Source organism: Coregonus clupeaformis, chromosome 21, assembly GCF_020615455.1.
Source record: "Coregonus clupeaformis isolate EN_2021a chromosome 21, ASM2061545v1, whole genome shotgun sequence".
In the NCBI taxonomy this organism is placed as follows: domain Eukaryota; kingdom Metazoa; phylum Chordata; class Actinopteri; order Salmoniformes; family Salmonidae; genus Coregonus; species Coregonus clupeaformis.
The window spans coordinates 7,936,405-7,956,459 of NC_059212.1; the positions used below are offsets into that span (position 1 = coordinate 7,936,405).

Here is a 20,055-nt window from a genome sequence, read left to right on the forward strand (position 1 = left end):
AGAGCTACCCTCTGTCCTCATCATATCATATTACAGTATTTTAGAGCTACCCTCTGTCCTCATCATATCATATTACTTTATGTTAAAGCTACCCTCTGTCCTCATCATATCATATTACAGTTTGTTAGAGCTATCCTCTGTCCTCATCATATTACAGTATGTTAGATCTACGCTCTGTCTTCATATCATATTACGGTATGTTAGAGCTACCCTCTGTCCTCATCCTATCATATTACGGTATGTTAGAGCTACCTCCTGTCCTCATCATATCATATTACAGTATGTTAGAGCTCCCCTCTGTCCTCATCATATTACAGTATGTTAGAGCTACCCTCTGTCCTCCTCATATCATATTACAGTATGTTAGAGCAACCTTCTGTCCTCATCATATTACAGTATGTTAGAGATACCCTCTGTCCTCATCATATTACAGTATTTTAGAGCTACCCTCTGTCCTCATCCTATCATATTACGGTATGTTAGAGCTACCTCCTGTCCTCATCATATCATATTACAGTATGTTAGAGCTCCCCTCTGTCCTCCTCATATCATATTACAGTATTTTAGAGCTACCCTCTGTCCTCATATCATATTACAGTATGTTAGAGCTACCCTCTGTCCTCATCCTATCATATTACAGTATGTTAGAGCTACCCTCTGTCCTCATCATATCATATTACAGTATGTTAGAGCTACCCTCTGTCCTCATCATATCATATTACAGTATGTTAGAGCTACCCTCTGTCCTCATCATATCATATTACAGTATGTTAGAGCTACCCTCTGTCCTCATCAAATCAAATTTTATTGGTCACATGCGCCGAATACAACAGGTGCAGACATCACAGTGAAATGCTTACTTACAGCCCTTAACCAACAGTGCATTTATTTTTAACAAAAAAATAAAAATAAAACAACAACAAAAAAAAGTGTTGAGGAAAAAAAAGAGCAGAAGTAAAATAAAATAACAGTAGGGAGGCTATATATACAGGGGGGGTACCGTTGCAGAGTCAATGTGCGGGGGCACCGGCTAGTTGAGGTAATATGTACATGTGGGTAGAGTTAAAGTGACTATGCATAAATAATTAACAGAGTAGCAGCAGCGTAAAAAGGATGGGGGTGGGGGGCAGTGCAAATAGTCTGGGTAGCCATGATTAGCTGTTCAGGAGTCTTATGGCTTGGGGGTAGAAGCTGTTGAGAAGTCTTTTGGACCTAGACTTGGCACTCCGGTACCGCTTGCCGTGCGGTAGCAGAGAGAACAGTCTATGACTAGGGGTGGCTGGAGTCTTTTACAATTTTGAGGGCCTTCCTCTGACACCGCCTGGTATAGAGGTCCTGGATGGCAGGAAGCTTGGCCCCAGTGATGTACTGGGCCGTACGCACTACCCTCTGTAGTGCCTTGCGGTCGGAGGCCAAGCAGTTGCCATACCAGGCGGTGATGCAACCAGTCAGGATGCTCTCGATGGTGCAGCTGTAGAATTTTTTGAGGATCTGAGGACCCATGCCAAATCTCTTCAGTCTCCTGAGGGGGAATAGGCTTTGTCGTGCCCTCTTCACGACTGTCTTGGTGTGTTTGGACCATGATAGTTCGTTGGTGATGTGGACACCAAGGAACTTGAAGCTCTCAACCTGTTCCACTACAGCCCCGTCGATGAGAATGGGGGCATGCTCAGTCCTCTTTTTTTTCCTGTAGTGCACAATCATCTCCTTCGTCTTGATCACGTTGAGGGAGAGGTTGTTGTCCTGGCACCACACGGCCAGGTCTCTGACCTCCTCCCTATAGGCTGTCTCATCGTTGTCGGTGCTCAGGCCTACCACTGTTGTGTCGTCGGCAAACTTAATGATGGTGTTGGAGTCGTGCCTGGCCATGCAGTCATGGGTGAACAGAGAGTACAGGAGGGGACTGAGCACGCACCCCTGAGGGGTCCCCGTGTTGAGGATCAGTGTGGCAGATGTGTTGTTACCTACCCTTACCACCTGGGGGCAGCCCGTCAGGAAGTCCAGGATCCAGTTGCAGTTGGAGGTGTTTAGTCCCAGGATCCTTAGCTTAGTGATGAGCTTAGAGGGCACTATGGTGTTGAATGCTGAGCTGTAGTCAATGAATAGCATTCTCACGTAGGTGTTCCTCTTGTCCAGGTGGGAAAGGGCAGTGTGGAGTGCAATAGAGATTGCATCATCTGTGGATCTGTTGGGGCGGTATGCAAATTGGAGTGGGTCTAGGGTTTCTGGGATAATGCTGTTGATGTGAGCCATGACCAGCCTTTCAAAGCACTTCATGGCTACAGACGTCAGTGCTACGGGTCGGTAGTCATTTAGGCAGGTTATCTTAGAGTCCTTGGGCACGGGGACTATGGTGGTCTGCTTGAAACATGTTGGTATTACAGACTCAGTCAGGGACATGTTGAAAATGTCAGTGAAGACACTTGCCAGTTGGTCAGCACATGCTCGGAGTACACGTCCTGGTAATCCGTCTGGCCCTGCGGCCTTGTGAATGTTGACCTGCTTAAAAGTCTTACTCACATCGGCTACGGAGAGCGTGATCACATAGTCATCCGGAACAGCTGGTGCTCTCATGCATGCTTCAGTGTTGCTTGCCTCGAAGCGAGCATAGAAGTGGTTTAGCTCGTCTGGTAGGCTTGTCACTGGGCAGCTCACGGCTGTGCTTCCCTTTGTAGTCTGTAATAGTTTTCAAGCCCTGCCACATCCGACGAGCGTCAGAGCCAGTGTAGTACGATTCAATCTTAGTCCTGTATTGACTCTTTGCCTGTTTGATGGTTCGTCGGAGGGCATAGCGGGATTTCTTATAAGCGTCCGGGTTAGAGTCCTGTTCCTTGAAAGCGGCAGCTCTACCCTTTAGCTCAGTGCGGATGTTTCCTGTAATCCATGGCTTCTGGTTGGGGTATGTACGTACGGTCACTGTGGGGACGACATCATTGATGCACTTATTGATGAAGCCAGTGACTGATGTGGTGTACTCCTCAATGCTGTCTGAAGAATCCCGGAACATGTTCCAGTCTGTGCTAGCAAAACAGTCCTGTAGCTTAGCATCTGCGTCATCTGACCACTTTTTTTATTAACCGAATCACTGGTGCTTCCTGCTTTAGTTTTTGCTTATAAGCAGGAATCAGGAGGATAGAGTTATGGTCAGATTTGCCAAATGGAGGGCGAGGGAGAGCTTTGTATGCGTCTCTGTGTGTGGAGTAAAGGTGGTCTAGAGTTTTTTTCCTCTGGTTGCACATTTAACATGCTGGTAGAAATTAGGTAGAACGGATTTAAGTTTCCCTGCATTAAAGTCCCCAGCCACTAGGAGCGCTGCATCTGGATGAGCGTTTTCCTGTTGATTTATGGCCTTGTACAACTCATTCAGTGCAATCTTAATGCCAGCATTGGTTTGTGGTGGTAAATAGACAGCTATGAAAAATATAGATGAAAACTCTCTTGGTAAATAGTGTGGTCTACAGCTTATCATAAGATACTCTACCTCAGGCGAGCAAAACCTCGAGACTTCCTTAGTATTTGATTTTGTGCACCAGCTGTTGTTTACAAATATACACAGACCGCCACCCCTTGTCTTACTGGAGTCAGCCGTTCTATCCTGCCGATGTAGTCTATAGCCCGCTAGCTGTATGTTATCAATGTCGTCGTTCAGCCACGACTCGGTGAAACATAAGATAATACAGTTTTTAATGTCCCGTTGGTAGGATAACCGTAGTCTTAAATCATCCAATTTATTTTCAAATGATTGAACGTTGGCTAATAGGATTGATGGAAGAGGCAGTTTACTCGCTCGCCGTCGGATCCTTACAAGGCACCCCGATCTACGTCCCACGATATCTCTGTCTCTTCCTCACGCGAATGACGGGGATTTGGGCCTTGTCGGGTGTCTGTATGATATCCTTCGCGGCCGCCCGTTGAAGAAAAATCTTTGTCCAATACGAGGCGAGTAATCGCTGTCCTGATATCCAGAAGCTCTTTTTGGTTATAAGAGACAATGGCAGAAACATTATGTACAAAATAAATTACAAATAACGCGAAAAACACACATAATAGTACAATTGGTTAGAGGGCTGTAAAACGGCAGCCATCTTCTCCGGCGCTGTTATCATATAATATTACAGTATGTTAGAGCTACCCTCTGTCCTCATCATATCATATTACAGTATGGTAGGGCTATCCTCTGTCCTCATCATATCATATTACTTTATGTGAAAGCTACCCTCTGTCCTCATCATATCATATTACAGTATGGTAGGGCTATCCTCTGTCCTCATCATATCATATTACAGTTTGTTAGAGCTATCCTCTGTCCTCATCATATTACAGTATGTTAGAGCTACCCTCTGTCCTCATATCATATTACGGTATGTTAGAGCTACCCTCTGTCCTCATCCTATCATATTACGGTATGTTAGAGCTACCTCCTGTCCTCATCATATCATATTACAGTATGTTAGAGCTACCCTCTGTCCTCATCATATCATATTACAGTATGTTAGAGCTACCCTCTGTCCTCATCATATTACAGTATTTAGAGCTACCCTCTGTCCTCATCATATCATATTACAGTATGTTAGAGCTACCCTCTGTCCTCATCATATCATATTACAGTATGTTAGAGCTACCCTCTGTCCTCATATCATATTACGGTATGTTAGAGCTACCCTCTGTCCTCATCCTATCATATTACGGTATGTTAGAGCTACCTCCTGTCCTCATCATATTACAGTATGTTAGAGCTACCCTCTGTCCTCATCATATCATATTACAGTATGTTAGAGCTACCCTCTGTCCTCATCATATTACAGTATTTAGAGCTACCCTCTGTCCTCATCATATCATATTACAGTATGTTAGAGCTACCCTCTGTCCTCATCATATCATATTACAGTATGTTAGAGCTACCCTCTGTCCTCATATCATATTACGGTATGTTAGAGCTACCCTCTGTCCTCATCATATCATATTACAGTATGGTAGGGCTATCTTCTGTCCTCATCAAATCAAATCAAATTTTATTGGTCACATGCGCCGAATACAACAGGTGCAGACATCACAGTGAAATGCTTACTTATAGCCCTTAACCAACAGTGCATTTATTTTTAACAAAAAAATAAAAATAAAACAACAACAACAAAAAGTGTTGAGGAAAAAAAAGAGCAGAAGTAAAATAAAATAACAGTAGGGAGGCTATATATACAGGGGGGTACCGTTGCAGAGTCAATGTGCGGGGGCACCGGCTAGTTGAGGTAATATGTACATGTGGGTAGAGTTAAATTGACTATGCATAAATAATTAACAGAGTAGCAGCAGCGTAAAAAGGATGGGGGTGGGGGGGCAGTGCAAATAGTCCGGGTAGCCATGATTAGCTGTTCAGGAGTCTTATGGCTTGGGGGTAGAAGCTGTTGAGAAGTCTTTTGGACCTAGACTTGGCACTCCGGTACCGCTTGCCGTGCGGTACCAGAGAGAACAGTCTATGACTAGGGTGGCTGGAGTCTTTTACAATTTTGAGGGCCTTCCTCTGACACCGCCTGGTATAGAGGTCCTGGATGGCAGGAAGCTTGGCCCCAGTGATGTACTGGGCCGTACGCACTACCCTCTGTAGTGCCTTGCGGTCGGAGGCCAAGCAGTTGCCATACCAGGCGGTGATGCAACCAGTCAGGATGCTCTCGATGGTGCAGCTGTAGAATTTTTTTGAGGATCTGAGGACCCATGCCAAATCTTTTCAGTCTCCTGAGGGGGAATAGGCTTTGTCGTGCCCTCTTCACGACTGTCTTGGTGTGTTTGGACCATGATAGTTCGTTGGTGATGTGGACACCAAGGAACTTGAAGCTCTCAACCTGTTCCACTACAGCCCCGTCGATGAGAATGGGGGCATGCTCAGTCCTCTTTTTTTTTCCTGTAGTGCACAATCATCTCCTTCGTCTTGATCACGTTGAGGGAGAGGTTGTTGTCCTGGCACCACACGGCCAGGTCTCTGACCTCCTCCCTATAGGCTGTCTCATCGTTGTCGGTGCTCAGGCCTACCACTGTTGTGTCGTCGGCAAACTTAATGATGGTGTTGGAGTCGTGCCTGGCCATGCAGTCATGGGTGAACAGAGAGTACAGGAGGGGACTGAGCACGCACCCCTGAGGGGTCCCCGTGTTGAGGATCAGTGTGGCAGATGTGTTGTTACCTACCCTTACCACCTGGGGGCAGCCCGTCAGGAAGTCCAGGATCCAGTTGCAGTTGGAGGTGTTTAGTCCCAGGATCCTTAGCTTAGTGATGAGCTTAGAGGGCACTATGGTGTTGAATGCTGAGCTGTAGTCAATGAATAGCATTCTCACGTAGGTGTTCCTCTTGTCCAGGTGGGAAAGGGGCAGTGTGGAGTGCAATAGAGATTGCATCATCTGTGGATCTGTTGGGGCGGTATGCAAATTGGAGTGGGTCTAGGGTTTCTGGGATAATGCTGTTGATGTGAGCCATGACCAGCCTTTCAAAGCACTTCATGGCTACAGACGTCAGTGCTACGGGTCGGTAGTCATTTAGGCAGGTTATCTTAGAGTCCTTGGGCACGGGGACTATGGTGGTCTGCTTGAAACATGTTGGTATTACAGACTCAGTCAGGGACATGTTGAAAATGTCAGTGAAGACACTTGCCAGTTGGTCAGCACATGCTCGGAGTACACGTCCTGGTAATCCGTCTGGCCCTGCGGCCTTGTGAATGTTGACCTGCTTAAAAGTCTTACTCACATCGGCTACGGAGAGCGTGATCACATAGTCATCCGGAACAGCTGGTGCTCTCATGCATGCTTCAGTGTTGCTTGCCTCGGGCGGGCATAGAAGTGGTTTAGCCTCGTCTGGTAGGCTTGTCACTGGGCAGCTCACGGCTGTGCTTCCCTTTGTAGTCTGTAATAGTTTTCAAGCCCTGCCACATCCGACGAGCGTCAGAGCCAGTGTAGTACGATTCAATCTTAGTCCTGTATTGACTCTTTGCCTGTTTGATGGTTCGTCCGGAGGGCATAGCGGGATTTCTTATAAGCGTCCGGGTTAGAGTCCCGTTCCTTGAAAGCGGCAGCTCTACCCTTTAGCTCAGTGCGGATGTTTCCTGTAATCCATGGCTTCTGGTTGGGGTATGTACGTACGGTCACTGTGGGGACGACATCATTGATGCACTTATTGATGAAGCCAGTGACTGATGTGGTGTACTCCTCAATGCTGTCTGAAGAATCCCCGGAACATGTTCCAGTCTGTGCTAGCAAAACAGTCCTGTAGCTTAGCATCTGCGTCATCTGACCACTTTTTTATTAACCGAGTCACTGGTGCTTCCTGCTTTAGTTTTTGCTTATAAGCAGGAATCAGGAGGATAGAGTTATGGTCAGATTTGCCAAATGGAGGGCGAGGGAGAGCTTTGTATGCGTCTCTGTGTGTGGAGTAAAGGTGGTCTAGAGTTTTTTTTCCTCTGGTTGCACATTTAACATGCTGGTAGAAATTAGGTAGAACGGATTTAAGTTTCCCTGCATTAAAGTCCCCGGCCACTAGGAGCGCTGCATCTGGATGAGCGTTTTCCTGTTGATTTATGGCCTTGTACAACTCATTCAGTGCAATCTTAATGCCAGCATTGGTTTGTGGTGGTAAATAGACAGCTATGAAAAATATAGATGAAAACTCTCTTGGTAAATAGTGTGGTCTACAGCTTATCATAAGATACTCTACCTCAGAGCGAGCAAAACCTCGAGACTTCCTTAGTATTTGATTTTGTGCACCAGCTGTTGTTTACAAATATACACAGACCGCCACCCCTTGTCTTACTGGAGTCAGCCGTTCTATCCTGCCGATGTAGTCTATAGCCCGCTAGCTGTATGTTATCAATGTCGTCGTTCAGCCACGACTCGGTGAAACATAAGATAATACCGTTTTTAATGTCCCGTTGGTAGGATAACCGTAGTCTTAAATCATCCAATTTATTTTCAAATGATTGAACGTTGGCTAATAGGATTGATGGAAGAGGCAGTTTACTCGCTCGCCGTCGGATCCTTACAAGGCACCCCGATCTACGTCCACGATATCTCTGTCTCTTCCTCACGCGAATGACGGGGATTTGGGCCTTGTCGGGTGTCTGTATGATATCCTTCGCGGCCGCCCCGTTGAAGAAAAAATCTTTGTCCAATACGAGGCGAGTAATCGCTGTCCTGATATCCAGAAGCTCTTTTTGGTTATAAGAGACAATGGCAGAAACATTATGTACAAAATAAATTACAAATAACGCGGAAAAACACACATAATAGTACAATTGGTTAGAGGGCTGTAAAACGGCAGCCATCTTCTCCGGCGCTGTTATCATATAATATTACAGTATGTTAGAGCTACCCTCTGTCCTCATCATATCATATTACAGTATGGTAGGGCTATCCTCTGTCCTCATCATATCATATTACTTTATGTGAAAGCTACCCTCTGTCCTCATCATATCATATTACAGTATGGTAGGGCTATCCTCTGTCCTCATCATATCATATTACAGTTTGTTAGAGCTATCCTCTGTCCTCATCATATTACAGTATGTTAGAGCTACCCTCTGTCCTCATATCATATTACGGTATGTTAGAGCTACCCTCTGTCCTCATCCTATCATATTACGGTATGTTAGAGCTACCTCCTGTCCTCATCATATCATATTACAGTATGTTAGAGCTACCCTCTGTCCTCATCATATCATATTACAGTATGTTAGAGCTACCCTCTGTCCTCATCATATTACAGTATTTAGAGCTACCCTCTGTCCTCATCATATCATATTACAGTATGTTAGAGCTACCCTCTGTCCTCATCATATCATATTACAGTATGTTAGAGCTACCCTCTGTCCTCATATCATATTACGGTATGTTAGAGCTACCCTCTGTCCTCATCATATCATATTACAGTATGGTAGGGCTATCTTCTGTCCTCATCATATCATATTACAGTTTGTTAGAGCTATCCTCTGTCCTCATCATATTACAGTATGTTAGAGCTACCCTCTGTCCTCATATCATATTACTGTATGGTAGGGCTATCCTCTGTCCTCATCATATCAAATTACAGTTTGTTAGAGCTATCATCTGTCCTCATCATATTACAGTATGTTAGAGCTACGCTCTGTCCTCATATCATATTACGGTATGTTAGAGCTACCCTCTGTCCTCATCCTATCATATTACGGTATGTTAGAGCTACCTCCTGTCCTCATCATATCATATTACAGTATGTTAGAGCTCCCCCTCTGTCCTCATCATATTACAGTATGTTAGAGCTACCCTCTGTCCTCCTCATATCATATTACAGTATTTTAGAGCTACCCTCTGTCCTCATATCAGATTACGGTATGTTAGACCTACCCTCTGTCCTCATCATATTACAGTATGTTAGAGCTATCCTCTGTCCTCATCTTATCATATTACAGTATGTTAGAGCTACCTTCTGTCCTCATATCATATTACAGTATGTTAGAGCTACCCTCTGTCCTCATATTATATTACGGTATGTTAGAGATACCCTCTGTCATCATATCATATTACAGTATGTTAGAGCTCCCCTCTGTCCTCATATCATATTACGTTAATCTGTCCTTCATTATATTACAGTATTTTAGAGCTACCCTCTGTCCTCATATCTCGTTGTGACCCCTCTGTCCTCATCATATCATATTACAGTATTTAGAGCTACCCTCTGTCCTCCGTTGTTAGAGCTACCCTCTGTCCTCATCATATCATATTACAGTATGTTAGAGCTATCCTCTATCCTCATCATATCATATTACAGTATGTTAGAGCTACCCTCTGTCCTCATCATATCATATTACAGTATGTTAGAGCTACCCTCTGTCCTCATCATATCATATTACAGTATGTTAGAGCTACCCTCTGTCCTCATCATATCATATTACAGTATGTTAGAGCTATCCTCATCTTATCATATTACAGTATGTTAGAGCTACATCCTTTCCTCATCATATCATATTACAGTATGTTAGAGCTACCCTCTGTCCTCATAATATCATATTACAGTATTTTAGAGCTACCCTCTGTCCTCATATCATATTATGGTATGTTAGAGCTACCCTCTGTCCTCATCATACCATATTACAGTATGTTAGAGCTACCGTCTGTCCTCATCATATCATATTACAGTATGTTAGAGCTACCCTCTGTCCTCATCATATCATATTACAGTATGTTAGAGCTATCCTCTGTCCTCATCATATCATATTACAGTATGTTAGAGCTACCCTCTGTCCTCATATCATATTACGGTATGTTAGAGCTACCCTCTGTCCTCATCATATCATATTACAGTATGGTAGGGCTATCTTCTGTCCTCATCATATCATATTACAGTTTGTTAGAGCTATCCTCTGTCCTCATCATATTACAGTATGTTAGAGCTACCCTCTGTCCTCATATCATATTACTGTATGGTAGGGCTATCCTCTGTCCTCATCATATCAAATTACAGTTTGTTAGAGCTATCCTCTGTCCTCATCATATTACAGTATGTTAGAGCTACGCTCTGTCCCCATATCATATTACGGTATGTTAGAGCTACCCTCTGTCCTCATCCTATCATATTACGGTATGTTAGAGCTACCTCCTGTCCTCATCATATCATATTACAGTATGTTAGAGCTCCCCTCTGTCCTCATCATATTACAGTATGTTAGAGCTACCCTCTGTCCTCCTCATATCATATTACAGTATTTTAGAGCTACCCTCTGTCCTCATATCAGATTACGGTATGTTAGACCTACCCTCTGTCCTCATCATATTACAGTATGTTAGAGCTATCCTCTGTCCTCATCATATCATATTACAGTATGTTAGAGCTACCTTCTGTCCTCATATCATATTACAGTATGTTAGAGCTACCCTCTGTCCTCATATTATATTACGGTATGTTAGAGATACCCTCTGTCCTCATCATATCATATTACAGTATGTTAGAGCTCCCCTCTGTCCTCCTCATATCATATTACAGTATTTTAGAGCTACCCTCTGTCCTCATATCATATTACGGTATGTTAGACCTACCCTCTGTCCTCATCATATCATATTACAGTATTTTAGAGCTACCCTCTGTCCTCATATCATATTACGGTATGTTAGACCTACCCTCTGTCCTCATCATATCATATTACAGTATTTTAGAGCTACCCTCTGTCCTCATATCATATTACGGTATGTTAGAGCTACCCTCTGTCCTCATATCATATCATATTACAGTATGTTAGAGCTATCCTCTATCCTCATCATATCATATTACAGTATGTTAGAGCTACCCTCTGTCCTCATCATATCATATTACAGTATGTTAGAGCTACCCTCTGTCCTCATCATATCATATTACAGTATGTTAGAGCTACCCTCTGTCCTCATCATATCATATTACAGTATGTTAGAGCTATCCTCATCTTATCATATTACAGTATGTTAGAGCTACATCCTTTCCTCATCATATCATATTACAGTATGTTAGAGCTACCCTCTGTCCTCATAATATCATATTACAGTATTTTAGAGCTACCCTCTGTCCTCATATCATATTATGGTATGTTAGAGCTACCCTCTGTCCTCATCATACCATATTACAGTATGTTAGAGCTACCGTCTGTCCTCATCATATCATATTACAGTATGTTAGAGCTACCCTCTGTCCTCATCATATCATATTACAGTATGTTAGAGCTATCCTCTGTCCTCATCATATCATATTACAGTATGTTAGAGCTACCCTCTGTCCTCATATCATATTACGGTATGTTAGAGCTACCCTCTGTCCTCATCATATCATATTACAGTATGGTAGGGCTATCTTCTGTCCTCATCATATCATATTACAGTTTGTTAGAGCTATCCTCTGTCCTCATCATATTGCAGTATGTTAGAGCTACCCTCTGTCCTCATATCATATTACGGTATGTTAGAGCTACCCTCTGTCCTCATCCTATCATATTACGGTATGTTATAGCTACCTCCTGTCCTCATCATATCATATTACAGTATGTTAGAGCTCCCCTCTGTCCTCCTCATATCATATTACAGTATTTTAGAGCTACCCTCTGTCCTCATATCAGATTACGGTATGTTAGACCTACCCTCTGTCCTCATCATATTACAGTATGTTAGAGTGGTCCTCTGTAGCTCAGGTGGTAGAGCACGGCGCTTGTAACGCCAAGGTAGTGGGTTCGATCCCCGGGACCACCCGTACACAAAAGAATGTATGCACGCATGACTGTAAGTCGCTTTGGACAAAAGCGTCTGCTAAATGGCATATTATTATTATATTAGCTATCCTCTGTCCTCATCATATCATATTACAGTATGTTAGAGCTACCCTCTGTCCTCATCATATCATATTACAGTATGTTAGAGCTACCTTCTGTCCTCATATTATGGTATGTTAGAGCTACCCTCTGTCCTCATCATATCATATTACGGTATGTTAGAGCTACCGTCTGTCCTCATCATATCATATTACAGTATGTTAGAGCTACCCTCTGTCCTCATATCATATTACAGTATGTTAGAGCTACCCTCTGTCCTCATCATATTACAGTATGTTAGAGCTACCCTCTGTCCTCATCATATCATATTACAGTATGTTAGAGCTACCCTCTGTCCTCATATCATATTACAGTATGTTAGAGCTACCCTCTGTCCTCATCATATCATATTATGGTTTGTTAGAGCTACCCTCTGTCCTCATCATATCATATTACAGTATGTTAGAGCTACCCTCTGTCCTCATCATATCATATTACAGTATTTTAGAGCTACCCTCTGTCCTCATATCATATTATGGTATGTTAGAGCTACCCTCTGTCCTCATCATATCATATTACAGTATGTTAGAACTACCCTCTGTCCTCATCATATCATATTACAGTATGTTAGAGCTACCCTCTGTCCTCATCATATCATATTACAGTATGTTAGAGCTATCCTCTGTCCTCCTCATATCATATTACAGTATTTTAGAGCTATCCTCTGTCCTCATCATATTACAGTATGTTAGATGTACCCTCTGTCCTCATCATATTACGGTATGTTATAGCTACCCTCTGTCATCATATCATATTACAGTATGTTAGAGCTACCCTCTGTCCTCATCATATCATATTACAGTATGTTAGATCTACCCTCTGTCCTCATCATATCATATTACAGTATGTTAGAGCTACCCTCTGTCCTCATCATATCATATTACAGTATGTTAGAGCCACCCTCTGTCCTCATCATATTACAGTATGTTAGAGCTATCCTCTGTCCTCATCATATTACAGTATGTTAGAGCTACCCTCTGTCCTCATATCATATTACAGTATGTTAGAGCTACCCTCTGTCCTCATCATATCAAATTACAGTATGTTAGAGCTACCCTCTGTCCTCATCATATCAAATTACAGTATGTTAGAGCTACCCTCTGTCCTCATCATATCATATTACAGTATGTTAGAGCTACCCTCTGTCCTCATCATATCATATTACAGTATGTTAGAGCTACCCTCTGTCCTCATCATATTACAGTATGTCAACAACCTGATGTTCTGTCATACTTTAGTCACACAATATTTTAATTGAATTATCCCCAAAAGAAAATGTCCTCTTTTTCATCCGGTTTGCGTCCTCTCTGGTCTCCGTAGTGACAACGAGGAGGAGCGAGGTCGCCCGTCGCGGAACGGCCAGTCTGGGAGGTCAGTGTTCAAAGACGAGGAGGAAACCGTGACTACCAAGAGCGTCCAGATCGTCCAGGCAACAGAAACCACAGCAACCAGGAAGAGAGGCGGGGTTCCGTCCAAAACTGTGTCCCTGGGAGCCGCGGCCCACTACACAGGAGACAAGAGCCCCGATACCTCCGCCAAACAGGTGTGTGCCCGTGCGCATTCAGTCCATGCTGGTCCTCTCTAGCTTATTGCTGCCATCTGGTGGTAACAGCGGACAGTGCAGTGTCTCTCCTCTCATCTCTCCTCTCCTTCTCTCCGTTCCAGACTCCGTCCGCAGCAGCACCCCAGCCCTCCAGCAGTGGTCTAGCTGACCTATTGATGGTAGATTCAGGACCCAGCCAGCCTGCAGCAGCCACCGGTAACTACACACACTGAGAGGACATCATGGAGGGTTAGGGGGAGGTAGTGTAGTTACAGGACATCATGGAGGGTTAGGGGGAGGTAGTGTAGTTACAGGACATCATGGAGGGTTAGGGGGAGGTAGTGTAGTTACAGGACATCATGGAGGGTTAGGGGGAGGTAGTGTAGTTACAGGACATCATGGAGGGTTAGGGGGAGGTAGTGTAGTTACAGGACATCATGGAGGGTTAGGGGGAGGTAGTGTAGTTACAGGACATCATGGGGGGTTAGGGGGAGGTAGTGTAGTTACAGGACATCATGGAGGGTTAGGGGGAGGTAGTGTAGTTACAGGACATCATGGAGGGTTAGGGGGAGGTAGTGTAGTTACAGGACATCATGGGGGGTTAGGGGAGGTAGTGTAGTTACAGGACATCATGGAGGGTTAGGGGGAGGTAGTGTAGTTACAGGACATCATGGAGGGTTAGGGGGAGGTAGTGTAGTTACAGGACATCATGGAGGGTTAGGGGGAGGTAGTGTAGTTACAGGACATCATGGGGGGGTTAGGGGGAGGTAGTGTAGTTACAGGACATCATGGAGGGTTAGGGGGAGGTAGTGTAGTTACAGGACATCATGGAGGGTTAGGGGGAGGTAGTGTAGTTACAGGACATCATGGGGGTTAGGGGGAGGTAGTGTAGTTACAGGACATCATGGGGGGTTAGGGGGAGGTAGTGTAGTTACAGGACATCATGGGGGGGTTAGGGGGAGGTAGTGTAGTTACAGGACATCATGGAGGGTTAGGGGGAGGTAGTGTAGTTACAGGACATCATGGAGGGTTAGGGGGAGGTAGTGTAGTTACAGGACATCATGGAGGGTTAGGGGGAGGTAGTGTAGTTACAGGACATCATGGAGGGTTAGGGGGAGGTAGTGTAGTTACAGGACATCATGGGGGTTAGGGGGAGGTAGTGTAGTTACAGGACATCATGGAGGGTTAGGGGGAGGTAGTGTAGTTACAGGACATCATGGAGGGTTAGGGGGAGGTAGTGTAGTTACAGGACATCATGGAGGGTTAGGGGGAGGTAGTGTAGTTACAGGACATCATGGAGGGTTAGGGGGAGGTAGTGTAGTTACAGGACATCATGGAGGGTTAGGGGGAGGTAGTGTAGTTACAGGACATCATGGAGGGTTAGGGGGAGGTAGTGTAGTTACAGGACATCATGGAGGGTTAGGGGGAGGTAGTGTAGTTACAGGACATCATGGAGGGTTAGGGGAGGTAGTGTAGTTACAGGACATCATGGAGGGTTAGGGGGAGGTAGTGTAGTTACAGGACATCATGGAGGGTTAGGGGGAGGTAGTGTAGTTACAGGACATCGTGGAGGGTTAGGGGGAGGTAGTGTAGTTACAGGACATCATGGAGGGTTAGGGGGAGGTAGTGTAGTTACAGGACATCATGGGGGGTTAGGGGGAGGTAGTGTAGTTACAGGACATCATGGAGGGTTAGGGGGAGGTAGTGTAGTTACAGGACATCATGGAGGGTTAGGGGGAGGTAGTGTAGTTACAGGACATCATGGAGGGTTAGGGGGAGGTAGTGTAGTTACAGGACATCATGGAGGGTTAGGGGGAGGTAGTGTAGTTACAGGACATCATGGAGGGTTAGGGGAGGTAGTGTAGTTACAGGACATCATGGAGGGTTAGGGGGAGGTAGTGTAGTTACAGGACATCATGGAGGGTTAGGGGGAGGTAGTGTAGTTACAGGACATCATGGAGGGTTAGGGGGAGGTAGTGTAGTTACAGGACATCATGGAGGGTTAGGGGGGGGTAGTGTAGTTACAGGACATCATGGGGGGTTAGGGGGAGGTAGTGTAGTTACAGGACATCATGGAGGGTTAGGGGGAGGTAGTGTAGAACCAGATGTCCCTGCAGTAGCAGTCCCTGGAAAGGAAGAGCTCAGCAGATGTTTGATAAGCTATAATTCTATGGGATACTTTTCCCTTACTTGAGCATCACATCTGGCCTCTCTGTCAGCTGGTCTCTGGGCCTGGGTAGGTCTCTGGTCAGGTCTCTGGGTAGGTCTCTGGTCAGGTCTCTGGGTAGGTCTCTGGTCAGGTCTCTGGTCAGGTCTCTGGGCCTGGGTAGGTCTCTGGTCAGGTCTCTGGGCAGGTCTCTGGTCAGGTCTCTGGTCAGGTCTCTGGGTAGGTCTCTGGGTAGGTCTCTGGTCAGGTCTCTGGGTAGGTCTCTGGGTAGGTCTCTGGTCAGGTCTCTGGTCAGGTCTCTGGGCCTGGGTAGGTCTCTGGGCCTGGGCAGGTCTCTGGGCCTGGGCAGGTCTCTGGGCCTGGGCAGGTCTCTGGGCCTGGGTAGGTCTCTGGGCCTGGGCAGGTCTCTGGGCCTGGGCAGGTCTCTGGGCCTGGGTAGGTCTCTGGGCCTGGTTGGGTCTCTGGGTAGGTCTCTGGGCCTGGGTAGGTCTCTGGGTCTGGGCAGGTCTCTGGGCCTGGTTAGGTCTCTGGGCAGGTCTCTGGGCCTGGGTAGGTCTCTGGGCCTGGGTAGGTCTCTGGGCCTGGGTAGGTCTCTGGGCCTGGGTAGGTCTCTGGGCCTGGGCAGGTCTCTGGGGGTCCTGGGCAGGTCTCTGGGTGGTCTCTGGGTAGGTCTCTGGGCCTGGGTGGGTCTCTGGGCCTGGTCTGGGCAGGTCTCTGGGCTAGGTCTCTGGGCCTGGGTAGGTCTCTGGGTCTGGGCAGGTCTCTGGGCAGGTCTCTGGGCAGGTCTCTGGGCAGGTCTCTGGGTAGGTCTCTGGGCCTGGGTAGGTCTCTGGGTAGGTCTCTGGGTAGGTCTCTGGGCAGGTCTCTGGGTCTGGGCAGGTTTCTGGGTCTGGGCCTGGGCAGGTCTCTGGGCCTGGGCAGGTCTCTGGGAACTGTCACATTTCAATCATTAAGTTTTGTATGGTCACTTGGTCCCTTTAATAATGTTTACATACTGTTTTACTAATCTCATATGTATATACTGTATTCTATACTATTGTATTTTAGTCAATGCCACTCTGACATTGCTCATCCTAATATTTTTATTTCTAAATTCCATTCTTTTACTTTTAGATTTGTGTATATTGTGAATTGTTAGATACTACTGCACTGTTGGAGCTAGGAACACAAGCATTTCGCTACACCCGCAATGACATCTGCTAAATATGTGTATGTGACCAATCACATTTGATTTGTATGTCTCTTTCCAGACCTGATAGGAGGATTTGCTGACTTCTCCTCACCTGCTGCCTCTGTCGGCCTCTCTACAGTACCTGGTGAGTTTAGAAAGCACTAGAATATTCCGAGAGATGGAGGGGAGGATGTCTGGCCAACAGGAACAGACATCTCAACTCCTGTTAGATATGACAGAGAGAGCGAGGGAGGGAGAGGCAGGTAAAGAGATGTCCTGACATATTGAAGTCCATAGTTCTTTATAGTCTAGTTTATCCACTAGAACCCTTTTCCTCTCCCCTCTACTCTCCTTCTCTCCAGCCTCCAGTGACTTTGGGGACTGGAATGCTTTCCCTGACGGCCAGGCCCCCGTCCCCACCCCCTTCGCCCAGCCTCTGGCCCCCAGCAACACTGACCTGTTTGGGGCTCTGTCGGCCAGCTCTGCCTCGGCCCCGGCTCCAGCCTCAGCTGACCTGTTTGACCTGATGGGTCCGGTCCCGACCCAGTCTCTCTCTGCCTCTCAGAGCCTCACCTTCAATATGACCAGTACACAGACCATCAGCAGCACCATGCCACAGTCCAGATCACTGGTAAGAATACAGGACAGACATGGTGCACACAGTAAATGTATTCACATGGTAAATTGTCCTTATTGTGCCTGATGCACTGTTAATGAGAGGAGTGACAGTAACTGTCAGTGGTTTAGAGGAACACACATGACAGACACGACAGAGCAACGGCAGAGAGCCAAGGTTTGCAGATGCTCCTCCTTCCCTAGGGACAAACACACACACACACACACACACACAGTGAGAAGGAATCAGTTTGAGTCAGAAAACCATTCAATCTAATACGAGGTTGTATTTGCATAGATATTTGCATGTCAAAAACCTGACCTACTTAAAAAAGACAAGCTTAGTTTTGCAGATGAATCAAACCTGCCCCTTCCTATCCTGTTCATTCTGGTTAGATAAGATGAGATGTGTTTTTATGTAGATTACTTTACTTTAAAGACAGCAGTTCAACCTTCATATGTCACCATTATATAGGTCACCTTAACATTACTATCTATTGTCTGTCGCTCTCTCTCTCTCTCTTTCTCTCTCTCTACCTCTACCTCCCTCTCTCTCTCTCTCCCCCCTCAGCCCTTCCAGGTGATGGGTGGTCCGTTGCAGCCCCAGCAGCAGCAGCAAGTCATGCTGGGTACCCAGGGTTCCATGGGGTCAGCGATCCCCTCCACCTGGTCTGACTCTTCGGTCAACATCAGTCTGGACTTCCTGGCACCCGGCATGCAGCCCCCCAAACCTGCCCAGCCCACCCTCAACACACTCCAAGGTGAGTCTACTGGGTTGTAGTTTAGACTGGGATAGAAATAGTACTGTGTTTATCTGGAGGGTGTTGAAAACGCTGCTGAATGTCTGTTGAACAAAATGTTGGTTTGAAATCCATTCAATTGTTCGTGGAGTATCCAAGATCCCCAGCGGGTGGGACTTCTTCCTTTTTATCAGGATGGTCACAAGATGATTCAAAAGGCTTTAGTTTCAGTCAGAATGGAAGAGTAGGATGCTTGGGACTACTTGTTCAGTATGGAATAGTAGGATGCTTGGGACTACTTGTTCAGTATGGAATAGTAGGATGCTTGGGACTACTTGTTCAGTATGGAATAGTAGGATGCTTGGGACTACTTGTTCAGTATGGAATAGTAGGATGCTTGGGACTACTTGTTCAGTATGGAATAGTAGGATGCTTGGGACTACTTGTTCAGTATGGAATAGTAGGATGCTTGGGACTACTTGTTCAGTATGGAATAGTAGGATGCTTGGGACTACTTGTTCAGTATGGAATAGTAGGATGCTTGGGACTACTTGTTCAGTATGGAATAGTAGGATGCTTGGGACTACTTGTTCAGTATGGAATAGTAGGATGCTTGGGACTACTTGTTCAGTATGGAATAGTAGGATGCTTGGGACTACTTGTTCAGTATGGAATAGTAGGATGCTTGGGACTACTTGTTCAGTATGGAATAGTAGGATGCTTGGGACTACTTGTTCAGTATGGAATAGTAGGATGCTTGGGACTACTTGTTCAGTATGGAATAGTAGGATGCTTGGGACTACTTGTTCAGTATGGAATAGTAGGATGCTTGGGACTACTTGTTCAGTATGGAATAGTAGGATGCTTGGGACTACTTGTTCAGTATGGAATAGTAGGATGCTTGGGACTACTTGTTCAGTATGGAATAGTAGGATGCTTGGGACTACTTGTTCAGTATGGAATAGTAGGATGCTTGGGACTACTTGTTCAGTATGGAATAGTAGGATGCTTGGGACTACTTGTTCAGTATGGAATAGTAGGATGCTTGGGACTACTTGTTCAGTATGGAATAGTAGGATGCTTGGGACTACTTGTTCAGTATGGAATAGTAGGATGCTTGGGACTACTTGTTCAGTATGGAATAGTAGGATGCTTGGGACTACTTGTTCAGTATGGAATAGTAGGATGCTTGGGACTACTTGTTCAGTATGGAATAGTAGGATGCTTGGGACTACTTGTTCAGTATGGAATAGTAGGATGCTTGGGACTACTTGTTCAGTATGGAATAGTAGGATGCTTGGGACTACTTGTTCAGTATGGAATAGTAGGATGCTTGGGACTACTTGTTCAGTATGGAATAGTAGGATGCTTGGGACTACTTGTTCAGTATGGAATAGTAGGATGCTTGGGACTACTTGTTCAGTATGGAATAGTAGGATGCTTGGGACTACTTGTTCAGTATGGAGTAGTAGGATGCTTGG

The 20,055-nt window shown here is 45.5% G+C and overlaps 1 protein-coding gene across 1 annotated transcript in view; it reads left to right on the forward strand.

Annotated features, from left to right (window-relative positions):
• The window catches only part of LOC121532930 (clathrin interactor 1), a 41,670-nt gene that overhangs the window by 20,122 nt on the left and 1,493 nt on the right, over positions 1-20,055 (forward strand). The window contains exons 7-11 of the mRNA XM_041838719.2: positions 13,659-13,881; positions 14,004-14,097; positions 17,299-17,364; positions 17,582-17,850; positions 18,406-18,595. Of these exons, the coding sequence (XP_041694653.2) occupies positions 13,659-13,881; positions 14,004-14,097; positions 17,299-17,364; positions 17,582-17,850; positions 18,406-18,595 (842 nt within the window). The remainder of the gene's footprint in view (positions 1-13,658; positions 13,882-14,003; positions 14,098-17,298; positions 17,365-17,581; positions 17,851-18,405; positions 18,596-20,055) is intronic.